This window comes from Mauremys mutica, chromosome 8, assembly GCF_020497125.1.
Source record: "Mauremys mutica isolate MM-2020 ecotype Southern chromosome 8, ASM2049712v1, whole genome shotgun sequence".
Taxonomy (NCBI): domain Eukaryota; kingdom Metazoa; phylum Chordata; order Testudines; family Geoemydidae; genus Mauremys; species Mauremys mutica.
In genome coordinates this window covers 23,012,374-23,029,522 of record NC_059079.1, presented here as the reverse complement: position 1 = coordinate 23,029,522, position 17,149 = coordinate 23,012,374, and the positions used below count along the sequence as shown (strand labels likewise).

General features: G+C 41.1%; 1 protein-coding gene across 5 annotated transcripts in view; it reads right to left on the bottom strand.

The window, feature by feature from the left end:
* Window positions 1-3,641: 3,641 nt before the first annotated feature.
* The window catches only part of LHX8 (LIM homeobox 8), a 22,089-nt gene continuing 8,581 nt past the window's right edge, over window positions 3,642-17,149 (bottom strand). For 2 of the 5 annotated variants that reach the window (XM_045028721.1, XM_045028719.1), the window contains 5 exons: window positions 15,549-15,769; window positions 14,959-15,062; window positions 8,623-8,718; window positions 7,543-7,726; window positions 3,642-4,218 (listed from right to left, as the gene is read on the bottom strand). In XM_045028721.1, coding sequence (XP_044884656.1) covers window positions 4,142-4,218; window positions 7,543-7,726; window positions 8,623-8,718; window positions 14,959-15,062; window positions 15,549-15,769 — 682 coding nt within the window. In that variant the 3' untranslated portion in view covers window positions 3,642-4,141. Of the gene's footprint in view, window positions 4,219-7,542; window positions 7,727-8,622; window positions 8,719-11,119; window positions 11,179-14,958; window positions 15,063-15,548; window positions 15,770-17,149 lie in introns of those variants that run through there. The other 3 variants (XM_045028720.1, XM_045028723.1, XM_045028722.1) reach the window with 3 other exon arrangements.

Genomic DNA, 17,149 nt, shown 5'->3' with positions numbered 1-17,149 from the left:
TTAATGGCTATGTCAGGCCAACTTTACATTTATGAGGGGGTAGTGTAGCTCTCATCAAGAATGCCAGCAGTCTGTCCCTTTAAGGATTGGAGGCCAAAGGGGACAGTTGGGGAAGTAGGATGTAGTTGTAGTTTGGTGGGTGGTCAGAGATTCAGCAGCATGGGGGTTTGTGCAAGCTGTTTGGTGGGGTTTTTATTTTAAGTTTAATAAAACTCCAGTTTTAAAACCATCCCTGATCTGGGAGTGGAATATATAGTTTATCTAAATCATACCAAGTGTGGAATACAGTAATGACCTTCCCCAAGGAGTGTGATTAACTGCTGCTGATAAGCCAAAAGGGGTAGACCAGTCATTCTCAAACTTTTGTATGGGTGACCCCTTTCACACAGCAAGCTGATGAGTGAGACCCCCCCCCACCCCTTATACATTAGAAACACATTTTTTATATTTAACACTTATAAATGCTTGAGGTGAAGCAGGGTTTGGGGGTGGAGGCTAACCGTTCACAACTCCCCACATAATATCCTTGCAACCCTGGAGTAGACTAATGAATAGTAGGATGAGAGAGAATGTAGGCTGAATATTACGATAGACTTAATTCTGGGAAAATTAAAAGGTCTGTAGAATAGTCTCCCAAGAGAAGTCACTGAGGGGGCAAGGGCACAGTGCATTACTCATTTAACACCAGAATAGGCAAAACATGTGGTAAAGTAGGGATCAATCCTGCAAGCACTTAGAGGACATGCTAAATCTTTGCATTTGACTTGTGCTTCCATAACATCAGTCTACGGGTGTATTTTCCCCAAAAGCAGCAAAGAATGACTATTATTGTGAAGCTATGATATGTTTGCACTGCCATGGTTAGAACTGGAAAAAACTGTACATTGTTTTCAAGGAATGTGCGCTCTTATCACAAACATACTCCACAGTTTGGGGATATAAAATTCCAAGTAATCTGAGTAATGTAATATTGTCTGTGTTAGATATACTTTGACACACAGTTTTAGTTCTTCAGACACCAGAAATAGAAGAGATCTTTACCCTACAAAGGCACAAATTTCCAAAGCACTGATTGAAACACACAGATACCTGCTATATTCCTCTGGTCTAGAACTACCTTGGAACAGACATAAGTTCAGACATGTGCTATACCCTGCATACATGCTTAGTTGGAGCCTGGTGCAGAATTTGTCACTCTCACTCCTGGCTCAATTTCACTGTAAAAGGCTTTAATTAAAACAGTGCCTGCTAGGGCAACACTTAAAAGAAAGGCTGAAGAGACAATTAAAGTTATCATTCTGCCACACAGTTTGAGAGAGAAGTCTTATTCTCAGGAAAGTGGATGTTCGATTCAGGTATATCATTTTATTCAGAGCCTCAGTCCTGAACTACCTCTGCCCTACTACTGCAACCCACAGCCACTCATCTGCCGAAATGCCCGTTGAGAGAGTACAGTGTGGCCTAATGTTGTGGACACTCACTGTAGAGAGTTGGCGAGAATAAAACATCAGACCCTGTTAAGTGGTAAAGAGCTACTGCACTAGTGTAGTGTCCGCTTTATCTACTGAAAGGTGAGACTTTTTTAAACCAATGGGAGAAAAAAAAAAAGAGTCTAAAGCAGCAAAAATATAAACCTGAAGTCTAGAGTGAATCAGTTTATTAACAAGTTTATACACACACGCTGAGAAAAAAGTATGATATATTAACCTCACAAACAGCATATCTAGTTTTATAGTTTTCTGTCACTAGATGTCACTGTTTTGGGGGAAGGTTCTCAATGTGCATAGCTAAACCAAGTGGATAATTGGAATAACCCATTTTGGTTTGTCTTTCCTGTTTAAACAGAACCATTTAAAGATAACTAGGGCAAAGTTTTCTTAAAGAAACTTAAGATTTTTTTTAAATTGCACTAGTGATTTGATTTATTCTACAGATTTGTGATTTTTAAAGATTAAATTACCAAAATATTGTTTATGAAAAGCCTATTAAGTTATTTTTCAGCTTCTTTGGGGAGTCCTAGAACAGCCAAGAGTTTAAGAAAATACAAAAGGGTTAAATATTTAAGATTAATAAAGTCAAGAGTGACAAAAAAATTCCAAGGGACAATACATTGAGATTACCTAACAAATCACAACAGTGGCAGCTACGCAGGGAGTCAAGTTAAAAAGTTGACAAGGGATAGATTACTTAGAACAAACTTGCAAGCTTCTCCCCCCCCCCCGTTATTTGGATTAAGATTGCAAGATTTGCAGATTAGGGAATGACTCTTTTCCCCTCCCCTCCACTTGTCTGTATGGTGACTAGAAAACACGGTTGCTCAGAGCCTACTCCTGCTCCTGTACAATTCAATGGTGCAGGATCAAGTCCTCAGTTTCTCAGATACTGAAGTAGAATATTAACACAAACAGCTTAAGTATTTGTGCAAAAGAGTTAAGTCTGCACCTTAAAAAAGCATAACTCCCTTTTAACATTAAAAACTGGTATGTTGAATACTATAAATTTATGGGTCATGATTTGTCTGTATTACACAGCATCAACTTCATGACATTTTAGGGTAGGTGAGTAGTGGTTTAAGGTGGGTGCAGGAAAGACGATAGGGAGAAACTAGACAAAGAAGGAAGGACAAGTGTCTCTACGAAGAGTTTGTCAATGTTTCTGTTTCTTCCCACAGAGAATTTTTGTGAATTTTCTGTGCCTACAGCTCCCACATTACTGCCCTTCCAATAGCAGGAAGCAGCAAGGGGGAGATCTTTCCAGAATGAGAATACAGCAGTAAGGGCAACTGAACACCAGTGACTGCAAAGGCCAGGGAAGCAAGCACTTCCCAGTCCAGGCCATAATGAGGGCTTGAATTATGAGGGGAGAGCTCCTCAGCAATGCTACCAGACAAAAAGATGGTAGCCAGCTGGAGAAATTCCAAAACTAGTGGCAGAACAGGGTGCGGAATTTGCATGCTCAAGGGGAGGCCTGCACGAGGCAGTGGCTGCCCTGCAAAGCTTGAAGTCTTGCTGGAACTGCCAGCATCCACACCATCATTTTTCTAGCCTTGCATATAGACAGTTGCTCAAACAATAGCAGCAGCAAATGTGAATTCCCCCTCCCCAGAGCCTTTTGACTTGGGTGTGAGCTTCTGAAGCTAACCCTGTTTCACTTCAATGAGATGGTGACCACTGAAGTCAACACTAGGAGCTGCTTCAGCAATATCCTCCTCCTAAACCAGACTATAGGGTCTGTGCTGTTTCTCATTTACTTCACACATGGTATAAGAAGTTTGTTTTGAACAGTTCTTCATTCCCCACCCAAAAAGGTTTACCTAGTATTTTTCCCCCTCTCTACAGAGGATACTGGGCAGTATTGTGCTCTGCAGTGCAGGTACACATTAGTTATAGTTTCATTTTGTGGAATATGTTTGAAATATTTCAAACAATGTAAGCTTATGAAAAGATTTTTTGAGTTAATTAACATTGCTGCATAATCCTGGGGAAGGCTGAAGTTAACTTCATCATTTAAGTCTAATGTGCCTACTTGTACAAGGGGCCTTGTCTTAAAATTGAAGATTAAAACTATGCTATCCTTTATAATTACTCATACTTCAACCAGAAACACAATAACGTGTTTATTTAGCATTGCAACAGAGGGTTTATTCAGCTCATTTGAAAATATTTGCAAATGAAATTTATTTTGCCAACTCACAGACATAAGCTTTAAAGTATAGGCTGTATATAACTCAAATACAGGTAATACTTTTTATAACAATAACTTACAGATACAAACTAATGATAAACTACAATTTCACAAAGAATTGTAAACATTTTGCACAATTATCAGTCCTTTCTTTTAGGCAAAGTGCTCTTGATGATGAATAAATTAACAAATACATAACTAGAGTGGACTACTTCCAGACAATACAAAAAAGGTGTTTAATAAGCCTTGTAAACAACATATAGTTATTTATGCAGAATCCATAAAAGTGTCTTGCAGGCCAACTATACTTACGTACTTGGGCAGCAAAATGGTCTTGAAAATGCTTTGGATGTTAAATAAAAAATTTACATTAATATCTTTTCAACGATATTTTAGTACACAATAAATGACTCTTAAGAGTACATCCTTACTAGCTTTTATCCCTGAAAGAAAGGAATTAGGTGTGACTTATTGGCAGTTGTGTCATTGAATGGGGTAGCAAGGGCTGGAGTCCAAGTGCTGTAGGTGAATGAGCTAAAGAAATAGAAAGATTTATTGGTCAACTGCATTGAAAGTAGAAAACATTGCAAGCTAGTAAAAAAAGAAAGACACTGTACTATGACGACTGTGCCACAAGGGAGCTGCACTAATTTCACTAACCTCAGCAAGGGCTCGTCTCTAGCACAATGGTTCTCAACCTTTCCAGACTACTGTACCCCTTCCAAGAGTCTGATTTGTCTTGCATGCCCCAAGTTTCACCTTCCTTAAAAAAAAACTACTTGCTTACAAAATCAGACAAAAATACAGAAGTGTCACAGCACACAATTACTGAAACATTGCTTACTTTCACTTTTACCATAAAATTATAAATAGACTGCAATATAAATATATTTCAGTGTGATACTTAAACTTGTTCTTCACTTATGAGGCTTGTCTGAAGAAAAAGCTTTGCCGCCTGGGGCTGAAGCATGTAACTTAACTTTGTGGGGCCCAGGCAATTGCCCTGCTTGTCATCCCCTAAATCCAACCCTGCACTTGCAACCCACCAAAACCCATCCCATGACCCCCTGTGGGCTGCAACCCTCAAGTTGAAAAAACCCACACTCCTAGATGAGTTGAGTACCCCGGAAAGACTTAAGTACCCCCAGGTGTACACGCATCCCTGGTTAAGAACCATTGCTCTAGCACAGTTACAGGATCTAGCCAGTTTTAATGGCATTACAACTGTTTCCAACTTCTTCATTCTGGGTCACAAGCTGTTAGTGACATTTCCATCCATGCATATTATCCTGCAGCTTGAAAAGGAAGCAGACTGATCCTGTCTACATGGCAGATGCAACCATCTCAGGAAACCTGGTTACAATACAATTGTTCCCTAACCTAATTATAAACATGATTCAAATTTGTGTGGCGTTGAAACAACTGAAATCCAGCCTACATTACAAACTGGAACTAGATTTTGGTAACCTGGTTCATAGGTGCCGACTCCATGGGTGCTTTGGGGCTGGAGCACCCACTGGCAGTGAAGCTCCCCATCCCCTGAGCACGCTGCATCCCTGCTCCTCTCCCTCCCTCCCAGTGCTCTTCCCCCCCCCCCCCCCGCTGCCTTACCGCTGTTTGGCAGTGCTTAGGACTTTTCGAGAGGGAGAGGGAGGAGTGGGGGCACAGCATGCTCTGGGGAGGAGGCGGAGAAGAGGCAGGACCGGGGCAGGGACTTGGGGGAAGGGCGTGGAATGAAGACAGAATGGGGACGGGGCTAGGGTGGGAAAAGGCAGGGTGGGGACGGGACTTTGGGGAAGGGCCGGAGTGGGGATGGGGCAAGGGCCGTGCAGAGGCAGGGGTTGAGCACCCACTGGGCAGAGGGGAAGTCAGCACCTATGATCTGCTTTGGAGATCACTATAATAGCCAGGTTCCTCTGTATGCCAGTGTAGAGAGCCTTAGTCTGCAATGAAGTTGCTAAATGTTCCACTAATCTCTAGTACTCCTTTCAAGTCTTCAAATACAAATTCAAAACTAAAAAAAAAAGTCTAAAAATCCCAAATTGGAAAATAAAAATGTTTAGAGTAAACACTTTTTCATTTAAGATTAACTAAAAATGAGCAATAATTACATTTTTAAATTAACAGCAACAAATCAAGTGTGTTTAATATAATTTCTCATCACCAGCATTATTATTATGTAGAACGGTGGTTTTCAAACTTTTTTTCTGGTGACCCAGTTGAAGAAAATTGTTGATGCCTGCGACCCAACGGAGCTGGGGATGAAGAGTTTGGAGTGTGGGGGTGAGGCTGGGAATGAGGCGTTCACGGTGTGGAAGGGGGCTCTGGGCTGGGACAGGGGGTTAGGCTGCAGGAGGGGATCAGGGCTGTGGTCTGAGGATGCAGACTCTGGGGTGGGGCCAGGGATGAGGGGTTTGGGGTGCAGGAGGGGGATCTGGGTTTGGGGGGCTCAGGCAGGGGATTGGGGCATGGAGTTACCTCAGGTGGCTCCCGGTCAGCAGCACAGCGAGGTTGCTAAGGCAGTCTTCCCACCCGCCCTCACACCACAGACTGCACTGCGCCCCAGAAGCGGCCAGCAGCAGGTCTGGCTCCTAGCTGGAGGCATGCAAACAGCTTCGCAGAGTTCTCACCCACAGGCACCGCCCCCCCATTGGCTGGTACTCAGGTGGGGGCAGCACATGGAGACCCAGGGGCCTCCCTGGCTGCTGGCCGCTCACAGTGTCAAAACAGGTAGGAACTAGCCTGCCTTAGCCAGGCAGCACTGCCACTGGGACTTTTAACGGCCTGGTTGGTGGTGCTGACCAGAGCCATCGTGACCCAGTGCCTTCCATTCCATGACCCAGTACTGGGTCACGACCCGCACTTTGAAAACCACAGATGTAGAAAGTACACAGTGATCTTTAGATCCAAATCTTCAGCTATGCTAATACAACAAAGGGAGCAGCTACAGCACTAGGTAATAGGTAGGGTCCACCGAATTCACCACCATGAAAAACACATGAACCGTGAAATCTGGTCTTTTATTTACTTTTACCCTATACTATACAGATTTCACAGGGGAGACCAGTGTTTCTCAAATTGGGGGTCCTTACCTAAAAGAGAGTTGCAGAGGGGTCATAACCTTATTTTAGGGGTGTTGCAGTATCGCCACCCTTATTTCTTCGCTGCTTTCAGAGCTGGGCAGCTGGAGAGTGGTGGCTGTTGAGCGGGTGCCCAGCTCTGAAGGCAGTGCCCCACCAGCAGCCGTGCAGAAGTTAGGGTGGCAATATGATACCATGCCACACTTACTTCTGCACTGCTCCTTTCAGAGCTGTGTGGCCAAGGAGTGGCAGCTGCTAAGAGCTCAGCTCTGCAGGCAGCCGTGCAGAAAGGTGGCAATACCATACCATGCCATCCTTACCTCTGCGCTGCTGCTGGCAGCAGCACTGTCTTCAGAGCTGAGCTCCCAGCCAGCAGTGCAGCAGTAAAGGTAGCAGTACCGCAATCCCCCCCCCCCCACACACACACCAGAGACACAAAAACCTTGCGACACCGACCCAGCTGCCCTGCCCCCCCAACTCCTTTTTGGGTCAGGACCCCTACAATTACAACACTGTGAAAATTTAGATTTAAATAATAGAATTTACAATTTGTAAAATCCCATGACCGTGAAATTGACCAAAATGGACTGTGAATTTGGTAGGGCCCTAGTAATAGGTGTTAAGAGATGTTAAAGAGAATACTGGAAATGAGAAGTGATAGATTTCTTTACTATACTATTATTTACATTACCTGATAAATCCTCTTGCTTCACCTACAGAAAGCTTTGATATTTTGTACTTAGATCTGAAGAGAGTTACAGTAAGTTACTGTACCTACCATCCATGTAGGTATGTAGAGCAGTTAACATTGTCCCATCTTGGGGTACATATGCCGAGTATGCCATTTCTTCTAACATTGGTGGAGACAGCCTAGAGGGCTGAACTGCTGTGACAGGAGCAGTCGATGAATGATTAGGACTAACATGTTTCTTATGGCGTGCTCTACAGTTTTGAAACCACACCTGAAAAGGAGGAAAATGTAAATCATGTTTGATTGTATTTAGTTTTGACATTTAATTTAAGAAAATCCTCAAGTTTATAGTTCGGCTGAAGCTGAATTCAGTGTCACAGAGCACACGGAACTGTGACTAGATCACCATTACATTGCTGACAAGAATGTTGAAATATCCTTGGTATGCCAGGTTGCATTTTTTTTAAAGTAATCTAGTCTCCATTTAAAAAAAAATAGTTTGACCCTTTAGCCAGGGATTATAGAAATCAGCCATTCTTATAGAAATATTCTGTGAATTTTTTAACCCAGGGATGAGTGAAAAGGAAAGCCCTTACACTATGGTTGGATCATAGTGGTATTGTTTAATGAAGGGGGTCCCCCAAACACAAAGTTTGATTCTGGATTTGAACTTCCTTTAAGTTTTAGATAGCAGGAGGATAGATTTTAGCTCAGAACCCATATCTAGGTTGATCACCAGATGTTCTCTAAATCTTAGTCAGTGTTTGTACAGTGTATTGCAGCAGCTTTGGGGGAAGTGAGTAAATGCAATTAAATCTTGCTCAAAAATGAAATCAATAAGTTTCATTTTTGTCTCAATATAACTTATTCACCGAAGAGACTTTTTAAAAAAACAAAAACAAAACATAAAACTCATTGAGGTGTCTGTATATTGTATCCCCCACCCAAAGTGATGAAAAATGTACTGTATGCATCTAACAGATATGGGTATTCTAAACAATCTTTGCACAAAAGATTTGATCTGCAGTTATGTTTAAACTGCCAGATTAGATCTCTTTCCAACTAAGGAATTAGCAATTTTCTTACTTGCAGTACTACGCACTTTGAGTAACTCAGATTTTGTATAACTTGGACTTTGTGTTAGTGAAATAAAGTTAGTACAGTCACCTGTATCACACGCCTGCTCAAGCCTGTTCTTTCTGCCAGTTTTTGGAGCGTTTGTGCATCTGGATTGTTGTCTTGAGCAAACTGTGCTTGCATAACCTGAAAAGGTAAGAGGTTGGTTTCTTAAAAAAAAAGTAAGTATTGCAAGTGCTAGCAAATCAGATATGATTACAGGCTTCTCTCAAATTCATTGTCATATCCCTTCATCAGAGTAAGGGAATAAATGCTCTTTAACCCCCAAGCATGTTGTCCCCGTTTATCCTTTTAAAATCATCATTTTCAGAGATAATCCCTTACTCAGAGTAATAAAATGGCCACATTCAGACACTTAGAATTGGAAGAGGCATTTTTCTTTGTTCTGGTTTGCAGTAATGGTAGGGGTGGGGGAGGAGAGAAATGCAAGTAGGACGACTGCACTAGAGAGGATTATGGCAGAGAATTCACTGCAGACTAACTTAAATGTTGTTGCTAGATAAAGTGTATAAACTGCAGACCAGTGAATACGTAATAGGGGCACAGAATGAACTTTCCATGGTTGACAGGTTCAAAAAGACCAATCAGTGGAGGTCCTGTATTCTAAAGAGGATCCCCACTTAATCCTTTTCCAGCTGCCCTGAAATATGTATATAATTTTGAAGTCCTGAGTTTATGCCACATTTACCTTTAATCCATCTCTGAATACTACACAGGCTGCATATAACAGACCTACTACAGGCTAATCTCACTAAGCAATGTCAGATATAGCTCAGCATAGGATTAGGGTGGTATGGTGCAATGTTTTGAAAACTGAAAAACTGATCATTTGTCATTAAAAATGAATGGCATCTTTTGCCAAAGCGGATGTCAGTTTAACTTGGGTCTTGACTAAGTTCTAATTTTGCCTAAATTCCTCCATTAGCTTCAACTGGAAAATAAATGTTCACTTTCTGTCCTTTTGTAGTTGGCAAATAATTCATATGCTCAGAGACAAACTATATAGTTTGTAAAGCACTTTGGAGTCCTTTCATATGAAAGGACTCCAATTATAAAGGTGTGAGAATTTTCCTAATCTAACAAAGTGAAACTGCATGGCCTTTTGCTGGTGACTCTGTAGCGGCATAAAGGAAAATCTAAATTTGCTCATTTTTGGACTTTGGGGACCAATGATGCATTTGCCATGTATGTAGGGTTACCAGATAGCAACTGGTAAAAAAGGGACAGGGGCGGGGGATAATAGGCACCTATATAAGAAAAAGTCTCCCCAAAAATGGCACTGTCTTTAAAAACTGGACATCTGGTCATCCTACACATATGTGTTTGCAAACTTTTTCATAGCATGGACCAAACCGTGTGTTTCATGGACCACTTCCTCTTTCATTTCCAATATCATGGACAGGGACGGCTCCAGGAACTAGTGCAGAAAGCGCGTGCCTGGGGCAGCGTACCAGTTGCTGTGAGGGCGGCATGCCTGTGGGAGGTCCGCCGTTCCGGCGGCAATTCGGCAGCAGGTACAAAAGTGCGGGACTGGCAGATAACATGCATGCATACTGCCAAAGGCCGCCTGACTGCCATGCTTGGGGCAGCAAAAAACCTAGAGCCACCCCTATCATGGACCAATTCCTCTCCTATGGATAGTACCATAGAATTCCAGTGGCAACTATAGCAATTGTTTCCATTGAGAAGTGTGGCACAAAAGAGGCCCACAAGTGTTTTGTCTTTTTTGAAGCAAGGTAATCACACTCCTCAATTTGGATATTCATTTAATGTCCCCTTTCCACATGTTCTGTTTCTCTTAGAAACAATGAGAAGGGTCAGGCCTGTTACCGTCTAGCTCTGCATGGACGACGTTTGTAAATCGGTGTGGTACTGCTAGATGACATACTTTTGTTTCAGGTGTGTAAGGGAACATTTGTAGGTTAGAAGCAGTCTAAACTAGCGGGTTCTCTTCTTAGCTCTCCAGTTCACGCAAGAAGCTCGTTGACATCTTGTAGAGGTGAATCCAAAGTAGAAATGGTTTAATCAAGATTTAGGACAGCCTTAGAAACAGAATCACCTATTTACTACATCATATAGCCCTGAAATACCACCTTGACTATATTCTCCAGTCCAACACTTCAGATACAGATAATTACCCACTCCATTTGACCCACACCAGCATTTAGATTTGCCGGTGAGTTTGTTTTGAGTATGAACAACAATAGAACCCAGAGAATAAGAGCATAAGAGACTTTATTGATAAAGTACTTTGGTTTATACATATTACCTTTTAAATTGGTTGTGGAGATAGAATGATTTTGCCCATTAGATATTACCACATATAGCAAAACTGAAAATTGACTAATAATTCACCCATCCCTCTAAGATTTCATAAACCAAAGCTATAAACCTGAATCTATTCCATAATTTGATTTAGGTCATTTACAGAGCTAATTTTACATCAGCAGCTATTTTCTAGTTTGTCTTAAATAAAAACCCATTCTGTCACTCAGAGTTTTATATGAAAAAAGAGATAGTTTCTTACTTGTTAATTGGGTTCTCCATGTCCCAATATGCCAGCCCATACTGTGGGTATAAGTCCTCCTACCAGCAGATGGAAACAGGAAAAAAGTAAAGCTCTTGTGAAGTCAAAGTTTGTAAAGTGCTTTGAATACAGAGCACTACGTAAGAGTCAATTACTATGTTATTCCTCCTATAAAGGCAGTTAGCTGGATGAACCTCTTCAGACTTCCTGAGCATTAAAAATTCTATTCTGTTCATATTAAACTCCATAAAAAAGTTTAAGGGAGAAATTAGTCCCATCTTCACCAAACACGAGAGATGGCAGGGTGGGATGCCTAGGCTGATCGAGAATACTACCTCTCAATTTTCCACTTATTGAGCGTGAACTTGAAAAGCACCTTCCAATTCCAAACCAGGCATGTGGTGGGTACCAGAGAAGAACAGATGGATGGATTAAAACATCTATAAGCCTGGACTTCCATAAATGCATTTCTAGAGGCTTCCCACATCAGGTCTCTTTAGTGATATAAAAGGGTATGCAACACACACCCAGGGAGTTGCTTTACATATTTCTGGAAGAGAAACATTCCCCACATCCACAATCTCCATAGAAGCACTTGTCAAATTATTCTGACTAGGAGACAAAGCTATCTATACCTGCCACCAAGTGCTGCTTCAATGCAGTTTTAAAACCAGAGATGACGGTGAAGCATTAGAAGCTGTTTTCTTTCGATTTAGATAGAAGGAAGCCTTAATACGCTTGATATAAAGATAACACTGCATGTGTTCTTTCATGGCTCCAGAGAGAAGCTTTCTGACCCAAAAGGAAAGACCAAGTAGGGCCAGGTGGGATAGAAAAATCTGAGCCCAGATCAAAAGATCGTATCTAAGGTAGAGGTGGTGATTTAGAAAGAAGCATTAACTCCAGAAGCCAAGGACAATGCTAAATTTAGAAAATGCAATCTTCACAAAGGCTCTTCCCATCGAGGTTAAGGGCAAAGTACGCTAAAGTTGACTTGGACAGCAAAAGTCATTCAATCCTAAATCTAATGGGCCCTGAAACCTGAAGAACATTCCTCTATATCATCCTGAGGAAGTAGGATACCATCAGTTTAACCTGAGAGGGGGCTTAAAGATTTCATTTGCAGCAATTCAGAAGGTGCGCTGATTAGTGCGATTCCTATTCTCTTGGTGGGTTCTGGCTCCAGCTCAGCCAGTTGCTTTGGATTTCAGAATCTTAGAAGTGTGAATAGCAGCAAGAGAAGGGAAATTTCTTCTTGCCAAGAAGAAGAGTACAAGATACTACTTTGTTCCCTCCTCCCCCACATTGCTGAAATATACAGTCTACATATTGCACTTCTGTTTGGATTATCACTGCCTACTCCTTCAACTTGGGGCAGAAATGGCAAAGTGGGTTTTTGACAGCAGACTGAGAGACCAGTCTCCACCATGAGCCAACTGCCACATTACTACGCCTTGGCTAAAATGCTTCATGTCCACTACTACCACTCTATTGGGCCGCTCTAGGGACAATTCCTACTGAATACTCTCTTTTTACATCTACCAAGGAAGGAGGATAGGCTGGCCAGAGCGAACTCAGATCAAGGCAGCAGAGAAGCCAAATTTAAGAGTTACTACATGTAAAAAGCTTGCCAAGCACACTATATCAGGCTGTTTCTTTAAGAAATCCAAACCACCACACACTAGACTATAACAGTAAAGCACTGTTAGGGAACTGATTGTATCTTCAGTTTCAGAAACTGAGTCTGCAAAAGAAACATCTTGCTGACCTGAGTATCAGACCTGACCTGAGATACAGGGGCGGCTCCAGGCACCAGCACACCAAGCGCGTGCCTGGGGTGGCAAGCTGCAGGGGGCGGCCTGCCAGTCGCCGTGAAGGCAGCAGTCAGCCTTCGGTGGCATGCCTTCAGGAGGTCTGCCGGTCCCACGGTTTCGGTGGCAATTTGGTGGTGGGTACGCCGAAGGCATGGGACCGGCGGACCTCCCGCAGGCATGCTGCTGAAAGCTGCCTGACTGCTGTGCTTGAGGTGGCAAAATACACAGAGCCGCCTCTGCTGAGATAGACATGAATTACTGGAGCTGAAAAAGATTCTCAGTCATTTGCTTCAATTTGTCACCCAGACAGAGTTCCCAGAAAAAACTGCATCCTACTCTGTACCAGGCACATATATGCTTCTTATTCTACCTGCAGCAATCCATCAGTCAGGTCAGGGATGACAGAATGACTCTATGGAAGGAGAGACACAGTAAGGACTACCATTTTGTCTTGGTGATTCTGGTAGTCAACACAGAAGACAAGGCCCTAAATGTTCAGTGGTGACTCAGAATGAAAAACGGAAAGTGTGTTACACCATGTGCACAAATATGAAATGGGACACAAAGGGATGCCACCTTTGTAGCCTGTAGGAGCTGGAGTCTATTCCTGCTGTTACCCCTGTAATGATTGGGTTGACACGGGTCATAGATTTGTGTCTTGAGAAGGCCAAATCAGGTTTTTCCTCAAAGATCACCTGATCTGAACTATTCCATGACTGAAAAGCTATTTATTTTCATGGGGGATAGTGACCAGTGGACAACTTCACATCAGAGACTAGGTCCAAAGCTGTACATCTTAGGGGGCCATAATCAAGGCAGTCATGATGCAGGAGGAAGTGCTAGTGACAGAGGAGATTCAGCCAGCCAGCCCCCTTTAGAGCAGACTTGACCACACAAGAGTTTTGATTCATCAGCCCCCACAACACGCAGAGTCTCCCATCTCTTCATCATAAGAAGTATATCCACTGACTGAGCTGGTATAGAGGGATGTTGGAAAATGCTTCATACTATACAGTACGTCCAAACCAAAGGAGTAAATTGTGACCATGATATTCTCACACTGCTTAAGTTTCAAATACACTCTTTCAGTATTTAACTTTGCCCCAACCCCACCCTCTCTATGAAAATATATTTTTGACCTAAAACAGGTAGCGCTGAGTAGTGAAATGAAGAGTCTGAAAAAATAAGCCAATATTCCACTCTTAAATATAGAGGAGAATATGCTTTAATAGGTAGAGTCAAGATCTGAATGTTTTGGAAAAGTCACTTAAGGGGGTGGGGAGAAAAAGCAAGGAATATTCATTTGACAGTCGTCATCAATACTTGTTTTATAGGTCACATATATTTACAATCTTCAGTATACTTAAGCATACCAGAGAGAGATTGGTCCTTCCTCCACAAAAGACAAACCATCAGAAAGAAGTTCAATTATTCCACACACACCCCCCTCACCATATAAAATAAGGAAGGGTTAATTTGACTGGAGCCAACCTGAGAGTTCCCATTTATGCTGATGTGAACATAATACTTTCCAGCTCTGAGGACACAATCTTGATGGTCATTAAAAGGCTGATTGTGATGGTATAATGAAATCGAAAACTCCAACACACTAGTGTCCTGAGAAGGCATATGAAGTACATTTCCTTTGTATATTTTTTCATAATACATAATTCTGAAGATTTTTTCTTTACTATAATTATGCATAGTGATATAAATGTCCGATTAAATGGATTTCATCAAGCAGTCATACTAGATCAACATTTTGGTTTCCACTTTGCACAATTACTAGTTGCCCTGAGGGAAACAAAAAGCTAGAGGAGTAACTATTTCATATTAAACTGCTAAAGCTAACAAAGTATTCCAGAAACATGCCATGTCTTGAGAATTTGTTAAATAGTTTAGAACATAGAGAACAGTTTGCTCATATGTAACTAGATTTAAATCAATTTGTAGTCATTCATTGCATAAAATCTTTATGCATTTCTGAACTGTGTCAGTTTTCAGTGCTCACAATGCTGCCTCTACCTGGAGTTGATCCGCTGTGAAGCTGGTCCGAGCTCTTTTTGCTGGTTTCGGATGATTAACATCTTGTTCCGTTAGTAATGCTCCTTCCACACTAATCCCATTCCCTGATGTGGAAAAAAAGAATTCTGTATACTGATGATTCAGAATGATATTAGTCATAAGTCACACTACTCTGGAAAAGATTTATAATGTTTGTTAGCTGGTTATTATGGAATTGTACAATGGGTCCTGTTTTGTTCAAAATTACTTTGGTATTAATTTGGAGCAATTCCATGGACATCCAGATTTCACTGACATAAGGGAGAGCAGGATTTGGTCCAGCATTACATCTACAGTGTCACAGACCAACTGGATAAGCTAGAGATATTTTACTTTGCTTTCTTCAGAACGATAGAAAGTGAGTTGAACATATTAGAATAAAAGAATTAAATATATTGGGTAGTCTGAACATTATTTTAGTTGAAATACATGCACTTTTATCCTTATTAAAGCTAGAGTACTGCTTTTCTTATAAAAAGATGAAATAGCAGCAAATTTAGTTAAGGCTAAATGAGAGTCAAACTAGGAATTTAATAAAAGCAGTATATTACCATTTTCAACTTCTCTTTTTAGATTGTCCAACATACAATCATAATGTACTCTACAAAGGACTTTCTCTTCAACCAAAGCAAACTCCTCTCCAGTGGAAAGCTGTCTTTTGCAGGAGAAGCAGGCAAAACATGCTAGGTGATACACATTTCCCTTAGCCCTTCGGACCCAGTCAGTAGAATGGATGTGCCTACCACAACGAGAACAACGGGTTCCATACCGCCTATGGCAAAGAAGGGAAAACAAAAGGCTAAGTCACAGAAATAATAATCTAAAACATGATCACCACCCTAGGAAAATTAGTGACAATTTGATGGGGAACAGTCCATGGGATTCGTAGTAAGTGCACTGACTCTGTTCACTGGTTAGATGATGGTAGTATTTATGTTGCTTTTCTGGAGAAGCAATTTTAAAAGTTTGCATCTAGTTGTTTTAAAAACAGGGCTACAGTCCAATTACAAATTTAATACTTTCCTTAAGTCAGAGGGCAAAATGTATTCATTTAATCACTGAAGTGAAGTCAAATAGTCACTTACCCCGCCACTGTCTAAATACCCCTTTTAATCCATTGTCAACTGTCTCCCTGTCCTATTTATCTAGTGTTCTATGACCTCCCAGTTATCTAAATATATTCCACATTGCCCAAATAATTTGGGCCTTAATTAACTACATAGTTCGACTGCTAACTGAAAGTTAAAACAGAGAAAATATATCTAGAATGCTTCTAGAGGGAAAGAGATTAGATTCCAGGAAATAACAAAGGGAAAAAAGTACAGCATCTAATTTTGTTACGATCTTTAGAAGAATTTCAAATATCCAACTTTATCTAAAATACAGAGATAAAATATTTTTCCATAAGAATCTCACTGTATTTTCAAGAGGAAAATAGTGACTAGAATACATCTATTATAAGCATGGCTATTTATTCTTTAGGATTACGTGTGACACCAATATCTTCCAAAATGGATGCTTAAACTGAGGATCCAAAAAATCTGAACAACTAGCCTAGTTTTTACAGAAGGGCTAAGCACCCATCAGTAGATTTTAAATTACTATTTAGTTTAAGTTATTCTCTTTTGGTATTAGAGCGATCATCAGATGATCAGTTTATTTCATGGTTGAATATTCCCTACCTGCTTTGGATTTGGGGTGAAATCTTAGCTTCACTGAAGTCAATGGCAAAGCTCCCATTGACTTCGAAAAGATGCCAGGACTTCACTCCTGTTTTTGTCAATCGCAAATTCCCCTCAATTCCCTTTGAAGCCAGTACAAGTTACCATAATCCACATTTCACAGAATCATACCCTAATCTTGCCCTGCATGCCACCACACCTCCGAAACCAACTGCTCATAAATCAACATATTAAAATTATGGGAACATGCTGTTCACAGGTTGCATGGAGATACAAAACAGTAAAATAGGATTTTTAAAAAATTAATATTTTTCTATGGTGTCCTAAGGGTCTTGCGTGTGTTACAAGGAATTATATCCACTTTTTCTTGGAATAGAACATCACAGCTCTACTTTGTAGCCTTGAACCCGCACTATTAAAAGAAAGTATTAATCTGATGACTTTAGAGTCTGTATTATTGCAAGGGCCTT